This window comes from Podarcis bocagei, assembly GCF_964188305.1.
Source record: "Podarcis bocagei genome assembly, chromosome: 3".
NCBI classification, from domain to species: Eukaryota; Metazoa; Chordata; class Lepidosauria; order Squamata; family Lacertidae; genus Podarcis; species Podarcis bocagei.
The window spans coordinates 1,587,795-1,609,628 of NC_138127.1; the positions used below are offsets into that span (position 1 = coordinate 1,587,795).

Sequence of the window (21,834 nt, forward strand, 5' to 3'; positions counted from 1 at the left end):
CGAGCCAGCGCAGCACACGGAACGCTGTTTACCTTCCCACTGGTAAGCGGTCCCTATTTATCTACTATTTATTATCGAACTGCTAGGTGGGCAGGAGCTGGGACCGAACGACGGGAGCTCACCCCGCCGCGGGGATTCGAACCGCCGACCTTTCGATCGGCAAGCCCTAGGCACTGAGGCTTTTACCCACAGCGCCACCCGCGTCCCCAAGTTTATTTATTAGAAGACTACTAATAATGAGATTAGAGGGACACAGGTGGTGCTGTGGATTAAGTTTATTTATTAGATGACTACTAATAATGAGATTAGAGGGACACGGGTGGTGCTGTGGGTTAAACCACAGAGCCTAGGACTTGCCAATCAGAAGGTCGGCGGTTCGAATCCTCGCGACGGGGTGAGCTCCCGTTGCTCAGTCCCAGCTCCTGCCAACCTAGCGGTTCGAAAGCACGTCAAAAGTAGATAAATAGGTACCGCTCCAGCGGGAAGGTAAACGGCGTTTCCGTGTGCTGCTCTGGTTCACCAGAAACACCTTAGTCATCCTAGCCACATGACCTGGAGTCTGTACGCCGGCTCCCTCAGCCAATAAAGCGAAATGAGCGCCACAACCCCAGTCGGCCACGACTGGACCTAACGGTCAGGGGTCCCTTTACCTTAATAATGAGATTGCTCTGACTCAAAACCTAATGCCTTAACTCTGAAGGTATGTTGTATGGACCAGGCAGTCCTGGTTTCAAATTCCTATGCAGTCCTAAAGTTCCCTGAGTGACCTTGGGTCAATCATTCCCATGGCTTCACCTACTTCACAGTGTTGTTAGCAAGATAAAATTGAATTGGTGGATGAGAAAACAGTGTGCACTTCACTGAGTTCCTTGGAGCAAACGGGTTGGGTGTCTTTTTTAATGACAGAATTGTATCATATATTTTGACTCTGTCCCTACCCCAGAGATGCTCTCCATTGTCTCTCAAGACAGGTGGATCCCAACAACCAACAAAAGCTTGCGGCCATGGAGTTGAGTGACCCTGAGCAATTTTTCAGTCCCACCTGTAGAAAAGATAAGATGATTTGTGCTTAAGGTGTTACGTTTTGAAATGCTCAGTCCCTGCATCCCCTCTCTCCAAATTCTGCTGATTGCCTAGCAGCCAATTGCTTGATTTCTATAACTCAGCCACAGGGCAGGCATCACAAGCGTTATAGTTGCCACAAAATACGGAAGTGCCATCATGGAAATTAGCTAACAATTGGTCTCTCAGAAATCCCGAATGGTGGAAATCTGAAAGAACAGAGTATTAAACAGAAAAGGGCCCTTTTCCTGTATGTTTCAAATTTAGCATTGTTGGGAGTTTCACTCAGAGCTTCCCAGCCAGCCTCAAGGCGCCAAAAAAAATAAAATCTTGAGTGCCTGCCATCTACATTTTCCGAAATTTAAATTCTAGTCTCTGTATGAGTGCTCAGTGTGCAGTCTCTCCAAGAGCATCAGTTTTAACTCTGTCCCTTAGAGGAAAGGTTTAGATATGTGATTAGGGGCCCATCCCATACTATATTTTCTTCAGAAAGGATCAGAGAAGAGAAAGTCAGGCCGCCCATACTGCACCGTAGGTTTTAAGTGTCCCACTTAACAAAAGAGCACAATCCTGAAACAGCTTTGAAGTAATTCTTTTTTTAAAAAAGCCATGCCTCCCTCGCTATCGCTTTTCAGAGAAACCTTTGCCCTTTCTCTGAATTGTAACATTCATAAAGCTGTGTTATGACTAGAAAATAATGGACACTCCGTCTGTGAATGATACATTAATCAAATACTCTGCATGTTATCTCCCCCCCCCCTTTTGTCATTTCTAAAGGAGCAGGAGAAGAGAAAGGGAAACATACTGCCGAGCCGGTGCAACCCGAAGGTCCGTGTGATACAGAAAACATTTCAAGTAATGACAGTAAGTTTCCAAATAGCTTTGCTGTTGCCATATAAATGGCACATTCAGACGAGTGAAGGCTGCATTACGGTTCACCCTTTGATGCGCAGGTAGAATATGAGATCATCAAGTCTTCAAAGGTAGCCTACTAAAAGCCTGGGTTGTGCAACGGCTTGGCAGCACTAATTGCTAGCCACAAGGAATGCTGCACCGCCATCAGTTACGCATCTGTAATTTCAATGGGACTTAATGCATGACCAATCAAGCCTAGGATTGTAGCTCTGACATGCCCATGCCAAGAACTCCATTGCACAGCCGAGAAGCACAGCCGTAGAGGAAAATATGCACGAGCAGACAAAAGCATTTCGTGTTTTTGTTCTCTCTTCCCTCCCAGCTCCACAGTCTCCTGGTGTGATTTGAAAATAAGTCAGCCACTATTAGAGGATAAGGATTAAAATTAGCTGCGTTTGAATTTAGAGAATGTCATCATTCCTTTCTGTCAACCATATCTCTAAACAGAGTCTCTCTCTTCTCTCTCACTCACATACATACATTTCAGTTAGCTCATTCCAAACACCTTTGGGCCGTTTAGTCAGTTTGAGGTTCTGTCTTACAGAGATATGTGCATTATAAATGCTTGTTGTAAACACAGGTGGATTGTCCTTTTGCTGCATGTCATAGGTAGTTTCCAAGCTCTTAAAATATATATTGGAATAAAACACACCCAGCAGTCTATTCTTGGCTATTATCCCAGTTGAGGAATATTTCTCCTCAGCCCCTAATAATACACATACATTTTCCGTGGTGCTGCAGATATCCAAAGCTTAAACTATGTATTTGTCTTACCCAGTTTCTTTTGGCTTAGACATAACTAAGTTTTCATTTAATTTGAGTAGTTGCATTTTGAGCATGATTCATCTAAATACGTTACAAAAAATACATTTGGGGGGGAGGTTGTATTTCAAGCTGCTCCTGAGCATGAATGGTGACTTGCATGATTACTATTGTGCTTTATTGCATTTGGTGTACGCAAACATATTTTACGGGATGCGGGTGGCGCTGTGGGTTAAACCACAGAGCCTAGGACTTGCCGATCAGAAGGTCGGTGGTTCGAATGCCTGCGACGGGGTGAGCTCCCGTTGCTCGGTCCCTGCTCCTACCAACCTAGCAGTTCGAAAGCACGTCAAAGTGCAAGTAGATAAATAGGTACCGCTCCAGCGGGAAAGTAAACGGCGTTTCCGTGCGCTGCTCTGGTTCGCTAGAAGCGGCTTAGTCATGCTGGCCACATGACCCGGAAGCTGGACGCCGGCTCCCTTGGCCTATAGAGCGAGATGAGCGCCGCAACCCCAGAGTTGGCCATGACTGGACCTAATGGTCAGGGGTCCCTTTACCTTTAAACATATTTTGCACACCATGCATCAAACTTTGTCATGGTCCTGAAAACTATCTGTATATTTATTGCTTATATACTTCAGAAGTATAGTTGTCTCCTAGGGATCTAAGATAGCCATTGCAAGCTGCACGTGGGATGCAACTCTGAAGAAGGGAAGCATGACCCCAGGGGCTCTTTGCCTTTCACACCCTCGGTAGCAAATGTGCCCTTCCAAAGACAAAGCTACCATTTACATGGGTAGCGAGGAAAGTGAAGGTTTCCTCCTGTTGTTCCTCCAGTGTGGTGTAGTGGTTAAGAGCGGTAGATCTGTAATCTGGGGAACCGGGTTCGTGTCTCCGCTCCTCCACCTGCAGCTGCTGGGTGACCTTGGGCTAGTCACACTTCTCTGAAGTCTCTCAGCCTCACTCACCTCACAGAGTGTTTGTTGTGATGGAGGAAGGGAGGATGTTAGAGACTCCTTAGGGTATCAAAGCCGGATATCAAATCCAAACTCCTCCTCTTCTTATTCTCCCCCCCCTCCTCCTCCTCCTCCTTTTTCTTTTGTTGCTGAACGGTGGCTGCTGCTTTGGCTCCACTTGCACCCCTCTCCTCATGGAGCCAATCCTGACACAGGATTGTGGTTAACTGCAGCAAGGAGTAACGGCCACCACCATTAGGGCATCTGTAGGTCCTACTTTGCAGCAGTCCTCTATTAAAATAAGTCCTCTGTTTTACAGGCTCTCCAGTCTATGATAGCATAAAGAGGGGAAATCAGGGGACTTGAATTGCCCACCAGCAGTTAGCAGGCACACTGGTTAACTGGTCACTGTCTTCCCCACTGTAGTGAGCTGCATTGCATTTCTATTTAAAGGTAAAGGTACCCCTGATCATTAGGTCCAATCGTGACCAACTGCGGTGCTCATCTCGCTTTATTGGCCTAGGGAGCCGGCATACAGCTTCCGGGTCATGTGGCCAGCATGACTAAACTGCTTCTGGCGAACCAGAGCAGCGCACGGAAACGCCGTTTACCTTCCTGCCAAAGCAGTACCTATTTATCTACCTGCACTTTGATGTGCTTTCGAACTGCTAGGTTGGCAAGAGCAGGGACCGAGCAACGGGCGCTCACCCCGTGGCAGGGATTCGAACCGCCAACCTTCTGATCGGCAAGTCCTAGGCTCTGTTGTTTAACCCACAGCGCCACCTGTGTTCCCTTGCATTTCTATTTAAGGAACAGCAACTACTTCTAAAATATGCATTCATACTGTCCCCTCTTTTTCCGGCAATGCATTTCCCCCCCTTTACATGATGCTCAAGTGGCCATCTGAATTCGTCTGCCCACTCTGTCCCTGCTTCCATTTTTGTAGAACAGTGGCAGGCAACAAAGGCAAGATAAATCGGCAGCTCTGCAAAGGGACCTCAAAGAGAGCCTCAAAGTATTATTAACCCATTAATTATAATACTTTTTATACGGGAGAAGTTCTTTTCTTGTATTGAAAAGATTCCATGTAGTTGAGATTGGCTGTCCATGGAAAGCTAAGAGATTTCATGAAAGATTACTGCAGTAGCCCTCTTTGTAATAACACCGCAGAAATAAAGACGCATGTTTCACTTTTGAGTGTGTCTAAGGAGACATTTGTTCCCCTCCGAGGTTGCATCTCCCAATGTATTCTAACTTATGCCACAGATTTAGGGTTGGGAGAGCACACCTTCCCCCTTTAAATCTGTAGAACAAATAAAAAATGAATGAATAGGTTCAATCCAAATCGCATATATCATTAAGGGAAATTTAATAGAACAGTGACATCAAGCATCAGGCCAGCAGCTGCAGCAAGGTTTCTATGTGAGCATTGCCTTGATTTAAGTTTAGTGGAACATTTGGCAGGAGGAAAAGTTGGCCTTATTCTGGACTCTGAGGACCATGTTGATGCAGCACTTATTTTTCTACATATCTATAGAGTGTGCAGTATTATTTAAGCCTTGAACAAAGTCTGTGCACCACTGGTAAAAGGTTTAGTATTGCAGCCACACACAACCTGACAAGTTTGAAAGTTGAATACAGATGAACAATTCACAAGCAATTCAACAGACTCTTTGCAGGTGTATTGATATAACAAGAGTGACTCAGAAGCAGACATGCTTCATAGCATATGACCAGCATATTTACATTTTTTTTGTCTTCTTTATTTTTAAACTTTCATTCAGGTGTGCATTTCTTTCAGGTAATTTCAAAACTGTCACACAAGAGCTTTCCAGGGAAACTCCCAGTATCAGCAATGGATGTACCAAAACAGCATCTCCCAGAGCATTAGTACAGGACTTTTATAGGGACAAGTTATTAAAGCTTATGAAAGGTCTCATTCAATCCTGCAGGAACAAATCAGAAGAAAGGCTGTGAAAGTATATTCAGAAGTACTAAACTCTCAGAGACCATATGTTTCGCTTATCCGTTTTACAGTCCATTTACAGTCTTTGATTCTTTCTAATGGCAAATAACTGTATTATAATAACTGCATTTGTTGCTTTTGCAAAACTGCAACAATAGGCATTATGGTGAGGGTGCTGAGGTTTAGGACATTCTATATAAAAGAAGCCTGAACTATAGAAAGGTTAGAGCTCAGGTTCCTTTTTAATTTCAATCCCTTTCTGTTTGCTTGGCATATGAGTAGAAACTGCCCACAATACCAAAGCAGATAACTGACTGGTGTGACTGCAGAATCAGATTTCAGCCGTGTTGTGTTAGTTCAGGTTTGTTTTGGTCTGTGTCTCTCATTGAAGGGGATTTATCCCCATTCCCAGCTATTGAAAATAAGACAGGACCAAACATAAGTATTGTTGATGGAAATGACTAATGTCTTCCTCGACTGCCTTAATAGAAACTTTCTCTTGCCCATGAGTTACCTGTCCGGCTAATGATTCACATCTCCAGTTCCCATTGGAAAAGAGATTTGAGTGGATAGTCACCTTTCTGTATAAAAGGCGTATGAAATTTCATTTGAAGGCTAAACCCAGTTTGTATCCTTGCCTGGATATGTATGGCATCCAACTTCTTTATTTATTTATTTTTATTTGGACCAGTTATATACCGCTTGTAGTTAAACAAAACTCTAAAGCAGTTTACAACATAGGTTAAAACAACTTAAATACACAGCAAATACCAAGACAAAAAGGACAGAATTTCCACGTTCTAGAAAACTAAACAAAATAGACCATCCTTGTCAGTATCAAAATAAACATTGCCAAATAAAAACCAGCTGCAAAAAAGTGCAAGGAAAATCCATAGTAAAGGACTAAATTCAAGCAAAATAATTAAAAATGAAAATGAGCTAAAAAGTATAAATTTCACCTTTTCAAAAAACAAAACCTGATTTGCAATGAAGCAAAAGAAAATCAACTCATTCTTCCCCACCATCGTACATCAACCAATCAACCCATTAAATGAATAAATCCAATTAAATGCCCAGCTCCCTATTCTCTATTTTTTCTGGTCACTGTCAATAATGTGGACAGGCAACACCATTTAAAGCCGTGCCTGGGAACTTCAAGACCGGATTATTGCAATGCACTCTGCGTGGGGCTGGCCTTGAAAGGAAACTTGCAACTGGTCCAAATTGCAGTCGTCACATTGCTGACTGGGGTTCCATTTAGAAACCCAGTTCCAAATTGAAAGAGTTGCATGGCCGAATTCAAACACATCAGTGTTTTAAAAGCCCCAAATGGCTTAGGCTACAATTGTTTGAAAGATCGCCTATTTCCGTTCACACCCTCTCCACTTTTAAGATCAGCAGTGTGAGCCCTCTTAGCAGTTCCACCACCCTCAGGAGCTCTGGTGCGGTGGGAAGACCGGGAGACGGTATTCTCTTTGGCAGCTCCTAAGTTGTGAAACTCCCTCTCCACCGAGGTGCATCTAGCACCTCCATTCTGCAGTTTCTCCTGTATGTTGAAGATACACCTCTTTCCCTGGCCCATGAATGATATATACCGTAGTTTTCTGTGTATAAGACTATATTTTTTCCTAAATTTTTGAAGTTTAAAATAAAGGGTTGTCTTATACACGGATAGTGCCTAGTTGTTGTTGTTTAGTTGTTTAGTCGTATCCGACTCTTCGTGACCCCATGAACCAGAGCACGCCAGGCACTCCTGTCTTCCACTGCCTCCCGCAGTTTGGTCAAACTCATGCTGGTAGCTTCAAGAACACTGTCCAACCATCTCGTCCTCTGTCGTCCCCTTCTCCTTGTGCCCTCCATCTTTCCCAACATCAGGGTCTTTTCCAGGGAGTCTTCTCTTCTCATGAGGTGGCCAAAGTCTTGGAGCCTCAGCTTCAGGATTTGTCCTTCCAGTGAGCACTCAGGGCTGATTTCCTTCGGAATGCATAGGTTTGATCTTTTTGCAGTTCATGGGACTCTCAGTTTCCTTCAGCACCATACTTCAAAAGAATCAATTCTTCGGCAATCAGCCTTCTTTATGCTCCAGCTCTCACTTCCACACATCACTACTGGGAAAACCATAGCTTTAGCTATACGGACCTTTGTCGTCAAGGTGATGTCTCTGCTTTTTAAGATGTTCTCTAGGTTTGTCATTGCTTTTCTCCCAAGAAGCAGGCGTCTTTTAATTTCGTGACTGCTGTCACCACCTGCAGTGATCATGGAGCCCAATAAAGTAAAATCTCTCACTGCCTCCATTTCTTCCCCTTCTATTTGCCAGGAGGTGATGGGCCCAATGGCCATGATCTTAGTTTTTTTGATATTGAGCTTCAGACCATATTTTGCGCTCTCCTCTTTCACCCTCATTAAAAGGTTATTTAATTTCTTCTCACTTTCTGCCATCAAGGTTGTGTCATCTGCATATCTGAGGTTGTTGATATTTCTTCCGGCAATCTTAATTCTGGCATGGGATTCATCCAGCCCAGCCTTTCGAATGATGAATTCTGCATATAAGTTAAATAAGCAGGGAGACAATATACAGCCTTGCTGTACTCCTTTCCCAATTTTGAACCAATCAGTTATTCTATATCCAATTCTATCTGTAGCTTCTTGTCCCACATAGAGATTTCTCAAGAGATAGATGAGGTGATCAGGCACTCCTATTTCTTTAAGAACTTGCCATAGTTTGCTGTGGTCGACACAGTCAAAGGCTTTTGCATAGTCAATGAAACAGAAGTAGAATTTTTCTGGAACTCTCTAGCTTTCTCCATAATCCAGCACATGTTTGCAATTTTGTCTCTGGTTCCTCTGCCCCTCTGAAATCCAGCTTGCACTTCTGGGAGTTCTCGGTCCACATACTGCTTAAGCCTGCCTTGTAGAATTTTAAGCATAACCTTGCTAGCGTGTGAAATGAGTGCAATTGTGCAGTAGTTGGAGCATTCTTTGGCACTGCCCTTCTTTGGGACTGGGATGTAGACTGATCTTCTCCAATCCTTTGGCCACTGCTGAGTTTTCCAAACTTGCTGGCATATTGAGTGTAGCACCTTAACAGCATCATCTTTTAAAATTTTTAATAGTTCAGCTGGATAGTGCATAGTACATTTTCTTAATTTTGAGTCCCAAAAATTCTGTCTTATAAACAGAAAAATACGGTATATAGGAGCCACCCTATTCATGTGACTGTAATTTGTTTTTAAAATTCTATTTTAATTGTATTAAAATTGCTGTAACCCATTGTGAGATATTAATGGAGTAAGGAAAAACAATAACAACAGCATGTCTTGGGTGCCTGTGCAAATTCTTCTGCATAGAGTAGCAGCTCAGAGAATCATCCCTGTGTAGGGCTCTGTGGCCTCTGTCTCAGAGCATTTCTTCAGTAGTCAGACGATAAAGGAGCTCATGAAGAATAAAGGAAATAAAGTGAGAAGCATACTTGCTGCCTGGACCTGCATTATATAGCATTTGACTGTAGTGCTTGATAAATACTGTTTTGCCTATCAGGTCCTGCTGTGATGCAGCTATTGGATTTTCCCAATCTTGTGAGATTGGAAACGAAAACATTGCAACATCTGAATATTCTTCATGTAAAAATTGCACCAAATAACATTAGTGGTAATATCAAAGGTGGTATTTCAAATTGGGGGTTGGAGGGTGCCAGATTCACAGCAATTATAGCAACATTCCTATTTAAAGAAAGTGAATTGGGCTTTGAGGTGTGGAACTTCTCATAGAAGTGCTAGCAGTTCAGATGAATTTGTATTACATATTGATGTTTGGAAATGTACTTATGCAATGGATTGCTCTGAAAATAAGGATATAGTTCAGTTACTAGTGCTATTAAAAATGTGCCGAAGTATAATCTTACTACTATTTAATTTGTAGTTGAAATGAATAGTCAGGCTGAAGACATAGATGAACCTACAGAATCCCAGACAGACAATTAATTTGTAGGTAAGTCAATTCACGTTTCTTTTCTGTCGTCATTTTTTCTTTTCATTAGCTGGCTCATGTATGATTCATGTATAGTCTTTCTGCAAGTTTTGGGCCTGTAGAAGCCAAGAAAAACAAAAGAAAAAGAGCATGAATCACACTTACATTCCAGAATTCTAAAATTCAGGAGATTGTATATGTGCCAATCACACATTCAGTCCCAGCTGTCAAGGGCTGAAGTTATGTATGGGCAACAGAACTCCATTATATGAGAATCTGAGTAAATAACTGGTGTGAACCAAACTTTACAGCTGCAACCATTTTCATGTTTGCAGAGAATTGAAGAAAAAGAAGAAGAGCTGCCACCATTTCAGACACAGCTGCTAGTTGTTTCAGAGTCATGCCAGATTCACCTTCCATTTATCTATGTGATGAAGGAAAATAATGCTTTTTCTGAATTGGCCATGACATCACTTCACATGCAAAAGGAGTGGGGAGAGAAAGATTCTGCTACAGCAGATATGCCACTACTGTGTCTGATCTTTATAATATCCTACCCATGAAAATGAGTGATCATCTCTCTATATATTACTGTATATACAGAAATGTAAAGGGAAGGGGGCTAAAGTGGTCTATGATTAACCATGAAATCCTACACATGTCCTCTCAGAAGACATTCAGTTTAATAGGACATATTTCGAGTTAAGCGTGTCTAGAATTACAGCAATGTGCCCTACATACAATTTTTTTAAAAAAAATATTAAAAATGGAAACTAGTTGCCAAATAAATCCAGTAACAGCATTCTGGATGACATCCCAAGAGAGGATGTATTCTGTGGTCACCAAGGTGGGACCCATGGGCACAGATGTGCCCAGGTAGACATTTGCTTGAACCCACAGGATTTCTTCCACCTGCTTCTTGCTCAGTTTATTCTTGAAAGAAGCATTCTATTGTTGCCAACAGAATAGGTTGTGTTGTGTGTTGTGCCTGTTTCCTCGGTTGACATGCCCACCGGCCCCAAAAGCTTGGCAACCCCCTAGATGTGTATGTTTTATTTATTTGTATACCATCCTGCATCCGAAGATCACAGGGAGCTTCACAACGTACGTGTGTGTGTGTGTGTGTGTGTTAGACCAACAAAACTCCAGCAAAAGCAATGTAAGCAATTGAGAATGATGACTTTTTTAAAGCTGGAACTCACCGGAACTCAGTTCCAGCACCTCTCAGGTGTATGCCATTGCCATTTTAAGAGAACAAGGGAGATGTTCATGGTGAGTTCTTCTAGAAAAATAGCACTGCAGAATAAGCATGTTGAATTACAGTTTAGGAAGATGATAAGCAATACATACTGGCTAGAATTAATCTTTGCAGTTGACTGGCTTTTGAACTGTCCATACACACACACACACACACACACACACACACACACACACAGTGGTACCTTGGGTTAAGTACTTAATTCATTCCGGAGGTCCGTACTTAACCTGAAACTGTTCTTAACCTGAAGTACCACTTTAGCTAATGGGGCCTCCTGCTGCCGCAGCGCCACGGTGCGATTTCTGTTCTCATCCTGAAGCAAAGTTCTTAACCTGAAGCACTATTTCTGGGTTAGCGGAGTCTGTAACCTGAAGTGTATGTAACCTAAAGCGTATGTAACCCGAGGTACCACTGTATACACACACACACATATATATATGTTGTTTAGTCGTTTAGTCGTGTCCGACTCCTCGTGACCCCATGGACCAGAGCACGCCAGGCACTCCTGTCTTCCACTGTCTCCCGCAGTTTGGCCAAACTCATGTTTGTAGCTTCGAGAACACTGTCCAACCATCTCGTCCTCTGTCGTCCCCTTCTCCTTGTGCCCTCCATCTTTCCCAACATCAGGGTCTTTTCCAGGGAGTCTTCTCTTCTCATGAGGTGGCCAAAGTATTGGAGCCTCAGCTTCACGATCTGTCCTTCCAGTGAGCACTCAGGGCTAATTTCCTGCGTTTGAATGGCTGCGTTTGATCTTCTTGCAGTCCATGGGACTCTCAAGAGTCTCCTCCAGCACCATAATTCAAAAGCATCAACTCTTCGGGGATCAGCCTTCTTTATGGTCCAGCTCTCACTTCCATACATCACTACTGGGAAAACCATGGCTTTAACTATACGGACTATATATATATATATATATATATATATATATATATATATATATGAAACACACGTAACCTAAAAGGTGTGCCAATTCAGTTACAGAATAAATAAAATAATAATAATAATTACTCACAAATATTGGCACACACATATCAGCTGGATTCCTAGATAGAAAAAAAACAACCTAAATTATAAAATGCAGTTTTGAGATCGCTTTGGAAGATGGGTACTACACACACACACACACACACACACAGAGAGAGAGAGAGAGAGAGAGAGAGAGAGAGAGAGAGAAACAAATCCGTTTCTACCATTCTTTTGTAATGCTTGTTACAAGATACCAATATCATATAGACCGTGATGTGTTTATTTACACCCATAATGGGATTTTGTGTATCTCAAAACCAAATATAGAAGCTTTGTAACAGTGGCAGTTCTGTCACAGAGATTTTCAAAGCGTCTTATTACTATGTGTACCTTTTTGTCCTTGTCAGTATATTGACAATATACTGCAGTGCTGCAGATGGGAGAAAGAAATAGGGCCCTGCTATAGCCTCCGTTTAAAAAGTTGTCAGGCAAAAAGGAGGGGAGGCCACACACAGCATAACAATTAAAATGTTACATTGAAATTCTTCTTTTCAGTTTCACCATCTAATTCATTTTCATTCTCTCTCTCAGCATTTATATACTAAAAATAAAGCTATCAAGTGCTTGCCATTTTAGAAATAGTTTGAAAGGCTATGACCTCCATTGAGCAGAAAAATATAACTAGTTTCTATAAATTGTATAAATTGCTTTCATCTAAATGGAAAGACGCTCTTTTTCACTGAGTAGTGAATTGAATTATTTATTTTCCCCACAAATATATGCATTAGGAGATATCAGGTGGAATTAACAAGCAAAAAAGAAAAATAAAGAAAAAAGAAAGTTATTAGCCAATTCCATTGAATCTTTGTATGATTCATTCTCGGGGAAATAAAAATAACTGATTTGCAGAAGGTGGGAGCAATCATTCAAAACTTAACCTACTCTTGTACCTCAGTACTTCATGTATTAGCCATGGTTAGATAGACTTGACCAGGGTTGCAGAGACGGCAACCTCAGTTCATTTATTTTTATATTGTAAGTGAAAATTTGTTTACAGTGCATATAGGCTAAGAAATAAGTCTCACTGAGTTTAATAGGAACTATGTTCAGCTAGGATTGCTGCCTTAAAGTCTCCACTAGAAGGTTGAGCAACTTGTGCACACGTATAAATACAGATATTTTAAATAAATGCTTATTCAAAACAAAGGAAAGAATGGACAAAAGTACAGACACTCCTATCTTGGTTTAATAAGCTGAGGTACGAATGCCATCTTTTGGCCACACAAACAGGTTCTTCCCTCCTCTCCTCATGTGAGCCACACAAAAAAGCCAGAAAACCTTCTACTAACTGTAGTTTAACACTGAAGTTATTACCAGCCATGGTTGGAAGTTGGCTTAATATTCTTGTTTGTTCTGAGGCCCTTAACCACAGTTTCCCAGTTTGGTTGAAACAGGAAACTATACTTAAGAGACAGGGCATCCACAAAGGTGCTGTCTGTTCAGCCGAAAGGCTCATTCATACTTTGGAATCTTAAGATGAGATAGATATCGACGAAGTAGTGAAAAGATAATATATATGTAACAAGAAATTGGGGGAATGAAGGACATGGATAAAATATATGAGAAACTCATGCAGTGTAGTGAGTTGAAGAGATGGAAGATAGGATAAAATAATACTTAACCAAACATGAAGCAGTATAATTACTTACTTATAATAAAAGATAACGTAATAGCAAAGAAGCCCGGAGGAGGAGAGAGAGAGAGGAACCCAGCCAGGTATGCAGAGAAAAAAGCTCAAGAAAACGGGGAAAACTTCAGAACAAATAATCCCTTTCACGGCAGACCTTTTACAGAGTCTAGTGTTATCGCACTGTCTGATCAAAAAGCTTTTGTCATCTGCACTAAAGAAACTATAGGGAATCACTAATTGAATAAGCCATTTTAAAAAAAAAAACAACAAAAAGCTATCTAATTCATATTTATATCATTATGTGATGTTTCTCAGAGTCCTTCCACTTTTGCCCGCAGAAGCTTTTAAAAATAGCAAGTAGGCAAAAGATTAGAACTTTGTGACAGCTAGAAATACACGTTCTAAGCAGATGAGATCACTCTCTTCCTTTCAGTTCCCACAAAGCTAATCAAAAAAGGAAGCATAAGCTTTATGATGCACCACAAAGATAATTCAAGGTGATTCAAAATTAATAACTGATGCTAATAATGCTTTGGATGCAAGCTCACCATTTAATTACTCTGTGATAATCAGTTTCTAACATCCTCATAATTAAGTGCAATAGTTCATGGTAATGCTGGTGGTTAAAAATATGGATGTCACAAAGGATAGCAAATCCTGCATTTGTAATATGCATCTACTAGCTCACTGCCATGCTCATTTCACTGTGAGACAAGCATCTCCACCCACAAAAACGGTGCAACCCGATTACAATTAATTACAATTTGTCCCACTGTTGCACCTGTGTGACCAGCATTCATAAGACAAAGCTGGCTGCTGTTGGTACATGCTTAGGACTTTTTTTGTTAATGTTTTTTAACTCCTTACTTGGACTTACTGCTTATTGAGCATCCATCCCGATTTGTTTACACCAAGTTTGCAGAGAGGTGAGAAGATGTTCCGGTACCTTCTTAGTGAATAGCATACAACCTGAAAACTACAGGGGTACCTTGGGTTACATACGCTTCAGGTTACATACGCTTCAGGTTACAGACTCCGCTAGCCCAGAAATAGTCCCTCGGGTTAAGAACTTTGCATCAGGATGAGAACAGAAATCGTGCTTCAGTGGCGTGGCAGCAGCAGGAGGCCCCATTAGCTAAAGTGGTGCTTCAGGTTAAGAACAGTTTCAGGTTAAGAACGGACCTCCAGAACGAATTAAGGACTTAACCCAAGGTACCACTGTATATGGAAAAAGCTTATGCCCCAGTTCCAAAATTAGAAATCCTCAAGTTAAGCCAGAAAGTTTAATGGTGCAGAATGCAGGCCAGAGCCAAACCACCAAACAGAAGGGTCCAGGAGGCAGCTGCTCCTCAGTTTTTCCTCCACATATTTGCAAAGCCAGGACTACTAAAATGTCATGTCAGAAATAGCCTTCCAAAAACACAGGTAAAAGTACATCGTCGGTGCTCCTGTAGATTTCTGTGACATTACAGTAATTGCATGATGAGTTGCTTTCTTTCCAGTACGTTTCCGGGCACAATTCAAAGTGTTGGTGCTGACCTTTAAAGCCCTAAACGGCCTCAGTCCAGTATACCTAAAAGGAGTGTCTCCAACCCCATCATTCAGCCCAGACACTGAGGTCCAGCGCCGAGGGCCTTCTGGCGGTTCCCTCGCTGCAAGAAGCCAAGTTACAGGGAACCAGGCAGAGGGCCTTCTCGGTGGTGGCGCCCACCCTGTGGAACACCCTCCCACCAGATGTCAAAGAGAACAACAACTACCAAACTTTTAGAAGACATCTGAAGGCAGCCCTGTTTAGGGAAGCTTTTAATGTTTAATAGGTTTTTGTATTTTAGTGTTCTGCTGGAAGCCGCCCAGAGTGGCTGAGGAAACCCAACCAGATGGGTTTTTTTGATTATTATGATTATGATTATTATTTCTATCCCCGCAGACGACCATGATGAGAGAAGAAGAGAAGAGGAGAGTGGAACAAGAACTGCAGTCACTGGTGCACTATATGACAACTTTATGACTAGCAGACAACAGCACACCAAGAAGAGTGGGGGGTGGGGGGAGGGGGACTAAGGATAAGGATCCTTTACATTTGTTTCTCTTCTTTGTTTCGTTTTGTTCAGTACACAACATGAAGCTTCTCTACTTTGATTACGATGTCCTGGTTCAATCTTCTTTGCTTCGACCCTGTATGTTTTTCATCTTCTTTTGAAAATCTAAGCCCCTCTGCAGAATATGTCCGCGCACACACGCACCCTAAATATTATTTCTCAGCTCTAATACCTCTTCAAGGCAACATGTGCGAATGACCTTTAAATGTTGTTAGAAATCCTCAGAGGTCTAGGGGAATGTTCGTATCCTTTGCCATACTGGTACTTGTCAGCCTGTCAAGGCCGGAGCATCGTAGTGTTAGGCTTGTTATACTTTTCTATGGGCAGCGGGGAAAGTATAAGAACTAGAAATGCATAGAGGCGTGTGAATGGAGATTTCAGGACCCTTGTGTCAGATATTACTGCTCCCATGTGGAATCTGCTCAAACAAACATTTCTGGTGTTGTTGAAGTTGCCTGCAGGTAACCTTATGCAAACCAGAGGTTGGAAAATATTTCCATATGGAGATTCTCCCTATGATTGAGCCAGTCCATCTGATAAGAGGCTTGCAAGCATTGCTACTCCTGTGTTTTTCAGTACACTTCATGTAGTGGGCTGGTGACAACTGAATTGGCTGTCGTGTGCATTTTAAGTTATCCTTCATAGATGTATGAGGTTACTCATGGGCAAAAAAGAGAGACATAGGCTATGGAGTTTCTAGATTAACTTGACTTTTCATATGACAATCAATTTCCGTAGTTAGCAAATCCTTTGCTAAACTACTCACGGCGTGAAACATTTTTGTACCCCAATTGTGTTGCCACATGGCCCAATATTTTATTATCTAGTAATGGTCAGTTAAGATATGGAACATTACTATCACTTTTGGTGCCCTCCGATGTGAGGGAGAGCTGATATTCTGCATCTAGCACATTATAAAATGTGGCTTCTGGCTTTAACAATTTCTTGTCAACGCTTGTTATATTTTCAACTGCATATGCACACTTTTTAATGCATAAAAATGCAATTAACAGTTATTTGGTGACGAATGTTGTACCATATGTCATCTGTTCTGCTCGCAAATGCTGCGCTCGACTTAAAAACAAGAATTTTACATTCATTTTTCAACCACACTGTAAATTAAAATGATACCCTACTTGCAAGATTGAAAGAACACACAGCATGAGTCCATGGTTTGGTATTCTGAAAACTATTTTCCAACTGCTGTTAAAAACAATTAGAGGAATGTTTTTACATTATGAGATTCTGGTTTAACTTATTATGCATAGACACCATCCTCCACAGTCCTAAAATAATTTTAGGAATTTTCAAAACAACAGCAACAACCCCAAACAATAAAGGTATAGGTGTGTGTGTGTGTGTGTGTGTGTGTGTGTGTGTGTGTGTGTGTAATTAAGCTAAAATCTATCAGCCCTACTCTTTTTCTTCCAGTTTTGCCAACTTGAATTTGTAACAAAGTAGTAAACATATTTTAAGCTTCCACAATTGTATATGAAAATATGAATTAGTTTACCGCATGCCACGTAGGTGGGTTACCAAGCCAAGGCTGCTGTTTCCATTGTGATCTATAGTTGTGTTGACAATTAAGCAACATTTATGTATGGGCAGGGGGAAGAAACACTGTGCTATGAAAAGATGGCATTGTCTATTGCTAATTTCACCTGTCATTTTCAACCATCCGTTGCGGTGATGTCCAGAAAGTAAGATTTTTTTCCCCATCTGGAATCACACAGGCATTAATATAATCAGCATTAATATGAACCTAGGTTCCCTGTATAATAAATTGTATGGGTTACATTTAAATCCATGTTGTCTGATATTTTGCTATACAATACTTAGTAAGAATGTATTTTAGTCTCCCATTATACCTGTGGAGCTCCTGTGCCTCTTCTTTTCCATTCCTGCTAACTGGAATCAGAAGTATCTTTTTTATGTTTTCTGCCCCACCTCCCTTCTCTTTGTGTTGATTTATCATTTCTGGTAGATTCCACATACTGTGATCAAAGGACTAGCAAGCTATACGTCACAAGACACACCCCAAATTAGCAGAGGCAATCTGCATGTAGAAGCAGCCTTCAGAGAATGGATTACCTTGCCCAATATGACCCATGCATAAAAAGAGAGGTGGTGGGGCTTTTTAAAAATCCCACACATGGGGCTACCTAAATGATGCCCTTTAGTGACTCACATGTGTCTCACTACTTGTCCACACTTCCTGCCCTGCTGCCTTCCTCTAGGGAAAACCACTCTTTATGCTCAATTGGAGCAAACGGCAATTTGGGTTTTCTCCAGATTGACGTTGCCTCCCATTTAGCACTAAGGAGCAGGTTTTCCCCAGGAAAGGAGAGAGGCAAGGGGGAAACCACATGGGGCAAGCAAAAGTGTGGACAAGCCCTCAGTCGAGTTGATATGCTCAGCTAAACTTTGGCTTAAGCTCTGCATGACGTGGCAGTAAAAAAAGAGAGCGGAGAGGAACAAAGCAGTATATAAATTCAATAAATACGTAATAATAAAGCAACTGTGAACTCTCCAGAAGCCCAGTAAACCATGATTTGGAATGTTACATCATGTGAGCCAATTTTTCCCCATATGGGATAGTATGGGCAAGATTCGACTAAGGAGTCCCATCAGTGGAAGCCATGCACAAGAACCTCTGCTTGTGCAGTGAGGTTCCCCGTGCCCCACCAAGCACCCCTTGAATTGGTTGTGGGGGGTTCAGGAGAACCCCTGGAATAGCACATAGGGGGAAGATAGGGGAGATGGTTCTATCCGGCAGGTTCCTGGCAGAACAATCGGGAAAGTGAAACTGAATTCCTCCCCGTGTGTTGTTGAAAATAAGCAATGTGCACGCAATAATATAGTTTCCCATTTTCTTTTGGCTTGTGCAATACAGGCACATGCTTATGCAGACTAAGTAGTTTTTTTTGTTTTTTAAGAGCTTAGTTAGAAGTACACACAGTAGATTCTACAGAAAATATCAAAGTTGGACATGAGCTTGGTTAAATCCAGACTATGCCTACTGCCTCCACCCTTAGCCATATGTTTGGTGCTGCTTGGCGAGTGTGCCTGTAGGTGGTATCTGTGAACACGAGGATCCAACTGGGCCAGTGCACAGCAGCAGCAAATTATTCCTCTGAAAAGCCTCATCTCTGTATGTAGTGGAGAACCAAAGCCTACTGGCATCTAAATCCCCTCAGGCAGCATTGTGATTAAGTTTTAGAAAGGAGCAGACAAAAAGGGGACCAGGCTAGACAATAGAGGAATGTAGAAAAATATGCAGAGACACGAAAAGCTGTTTGAACGTCTACTGAAGATGGAGAGGTGCACGACATAATTAACTACCAAAATACTTGGATTGGAGCCTATCCGCCCCCCGCCCCCCTTGCACATGGCAGTAATTTCATTGCCATTTCCACTTAACCTTGGTCCTCCTTAACAGTGGTGCTTCTTTCTGAAAGTTTTGCCTCAGGATGCTATCACGAAGTGTGAAGCAAACACAGAATCTCAGACGACAAAGGTGGGGAAGGTCGATTAAATCGCAACAGTCTGGTGTCAGATTTGACTCTGTGACTTATGATTTTCTCATTTGGGACTGTAGGGCTGTATGTGCTTTCGGGTCAGGCGGGGTGGCCGTTTTTAAACTAAATAATGCAGGCAATAATACAATTCCCATTTTCTCAGCTAACGCTGCACACAAAACACTCTTAATACAGCCTGAGTAGATTCTGTTAGAGCTTAGAGAAACACACGCACAGTAGGCTCCACAGAAGATATTAAAATGTGTGAACTCTTACATTAACACCAAGTTTTACTGACATCTAAAAGATATACCGCCCCCCCATCCTGACTGCCTTCACAATACTTTGCACATGGAGAACAGAGGCCCTATATTACTTGTGTTTGCATCCAAAAACTATTATCTTAACGTTATTGTTCCCAGGTGTCCTTTTCATGTCCTCATTCTACACTGAGGGGGGAGACTCTATGCTAGCAATTGTTCTGATGATTGACAAGTTTCCTTTTCATAAAAAGTTTACAGGTGAGATATCTGGGACATTACTTTCTCTAATACTGGACCGCATACTATTCACTGCAGCTAACTGTAAATCTCTCCCTGAAGCACTGAAAAGCCTCTTTTGTGAATTAACACTGTTCTGCTTATGCACTTAATTTCAAAGAAGACATTTCTCTATATGCAGTGCATGTTCGCTTTGCTTTTAAAATGACAAAGTTAGCAAAATATGTTGGATATATTTTCTTGGGAAATAGGATTTTTATCATACAATTCATCAAGGATTTGCCTTACCCTGACATTTGTGATATAAAGAAAGTCAGAAAAAAATGTAATTTTCTTGATCAAAAATATGTTTTTACTTCAATGCAAATAAATGTAGCCTCTTGCTTGCAAAATATCTTCTAATATAGACTGCTAAATAGGGTTAACACAAGCCTCTTTTGTTAATCTGACATTTAAATGCTGGACTCGCTGATGAATCTGTTCTTTTCCTTTTGTCTGTGCCATACATAACTGAAAACTCTAACAAATGATGCCTTCATACTAAAATGTTTGTGAAAAACAAAATCAGAATAAAACTTGTTCTGAGATTGAAGCTGAATTCCTTGTGTTCCTCCTAGATTTGCAAAACGTGTGTTCCATTGGCTCTGTGCTATTTAACATTGAGTTTAGTCCTATCAACATTGTCGTTGATGTTTTCCCTGAAGAAAGGGTGCTCATGATGTTTGGAGATTATTCAAATATCGAAAAATATTGCAAAAGCTATAGAGAACATTATTTAAATAGGAAGATGCACAAAATTCTCACCACTGTTGAAAGTTCTGGCCTTAGTATAGCTGCTTTCACCAATAATACACTCTCACCCTGAGATCATCAAAAGTATTGCTGAAATATCTGAATCTATACCAACACAGAAGTGTGTGCACGAATCACAAGAATTGGTTCAGACACCAATTCAATGCTTCAGGAAACAGCCTGCCTCATCCCAAAGTGCTTTGACAGCTGCCTGAATCAGCTCAAATTTTGTTTTATGGTTGGTGGTTTGCTTGTTTCCTTTGTCTGCATGAAGGGCAGGTGGGAGGCACATATCCTGAGAAAGAGCACATGCCAAAGAGTTATGAGCTCTTGAAAAATTACCAGTGGCAATGTTTATCCCACACATTCTCCAATGATGCTTGTTACTTGCCAACTCAATTCTCAAGTAAGCCAAGGGAAGTTTGCCTTCTCAAGGGGGCTGGAAAAAGTGTAGCTGTAGGATTGTCAGTATATTATGCTCTACACTATGAAGTATAAAACGTGCAACAAGCCCATATCTGGTAGTTGATGGTAGTTCCAAAAGAGAAACCCCAGAATTTCTCAAATATGGTAGCCCTACAACATTTCCCTGTTTTTTAGTGGTTGTAAGAGAAAGGTAAGGTAAAGGTAAAGGTACCCCCGACCATTAGGTCCAGTCGTGGACGACTCTGGGGTTGTGGCGCTCATCTCACTCTATAGGCTGAGGGAGCCAGCGTTCATCCGCAGACAGCTTCCAGGTCACGTGGCCAGCATGACTAAACCGCTTCTGGCGAACCAGAGCAGCGCACGGAAACACTGTTTACCTTCCTGCCGGAGTGGTACCTATTTATCTACTTGCACTTTGACGTGCTTTCGAACTGCTGGGTTGACAGGAGCTGGGACCGAACAATCCCCATCATGGGGATTTGAACCGCCGACCTTCTGATCAACAAGCCCTAACACATCCACACAAACACAATCTAAAAAGGTGTAACATAGCAAGCTGTCTTAAACCAAATCAGACCATTAATCCATCAGTGTTTCTCAAACTTAGGTCTCCAGCTCTTGTGAGACTACAATGCCCATCATCCCTAACCACTGGTTCCGAAAGTGTGGGGTGATGGGAACTGTAGTCCAACAACGACTGGAGATGCAAGCTTGAGAAGCACTGAAGTTCATTCTGGTCAGCACTGACAGATGGTGGCTCTGTCCAGGGAGATCTGTCTGAGATTTAGAACTTGGGACCATATTTGTGCAAGAGCGGATGCTCTGCCATTGAACTGCAGCTCCTCCAAGCAAGCAAGGAGGCTGCCACACATACATCTACGTGCCAGCAAGAAAACAGCACCAGACATCCAAACACATTCAACACAGATGCAGAAAGACATCCACCTGCTTACTGCTG

The 21,834-nt window shown here is 41.8% G+C and overlaps 2 protein-coding genes across 9 annotated transcripts in view; one reads left to right on the forward strand and one right to left on the reverse strand.

Moving 5' to 3' along the window:
- Positions 1-20,250, forward strand: part of MACROD2 (mono-ADP ribosylhydrolase 2) — a 996,145-nt gene extending 975,895 nt beyond the window's left edge. For 4 of the 5 annotated variants that reach the window (XM_081189150.1, XM_081189149.1, XM_081189153.1 and 1 more), the window contains 3 exons: positions 1,840-1,926; positions 9,580-9,648; positions 15,469-20,250. In XM_081189150.1, the coding sequence (XP_081045276.1) occupies positions 1,840-1,926; positions 9,580-9,641 (149 nt within the window). In that variant the 3' untranslated portion in view covers positions 9,642-9,648; positions 15,469-20,250. The remainder of the gene's footprint in view (positions 1-1,839; positions 1,927-9,579; positions 9,649-15,468) is intronic. The other variant, XM_081189152.1, reaches the window with a different exon arrangement.
- Positions 1-21,834, reverse strand: part of LOC308584461 (uncharacterized protein) — an 81,865-nt gene that overhangs the window by 36,051 nt on the left and 23,980 nt on the right. The gene's annotated exons all lie outside the window — the stretch shown is intronic.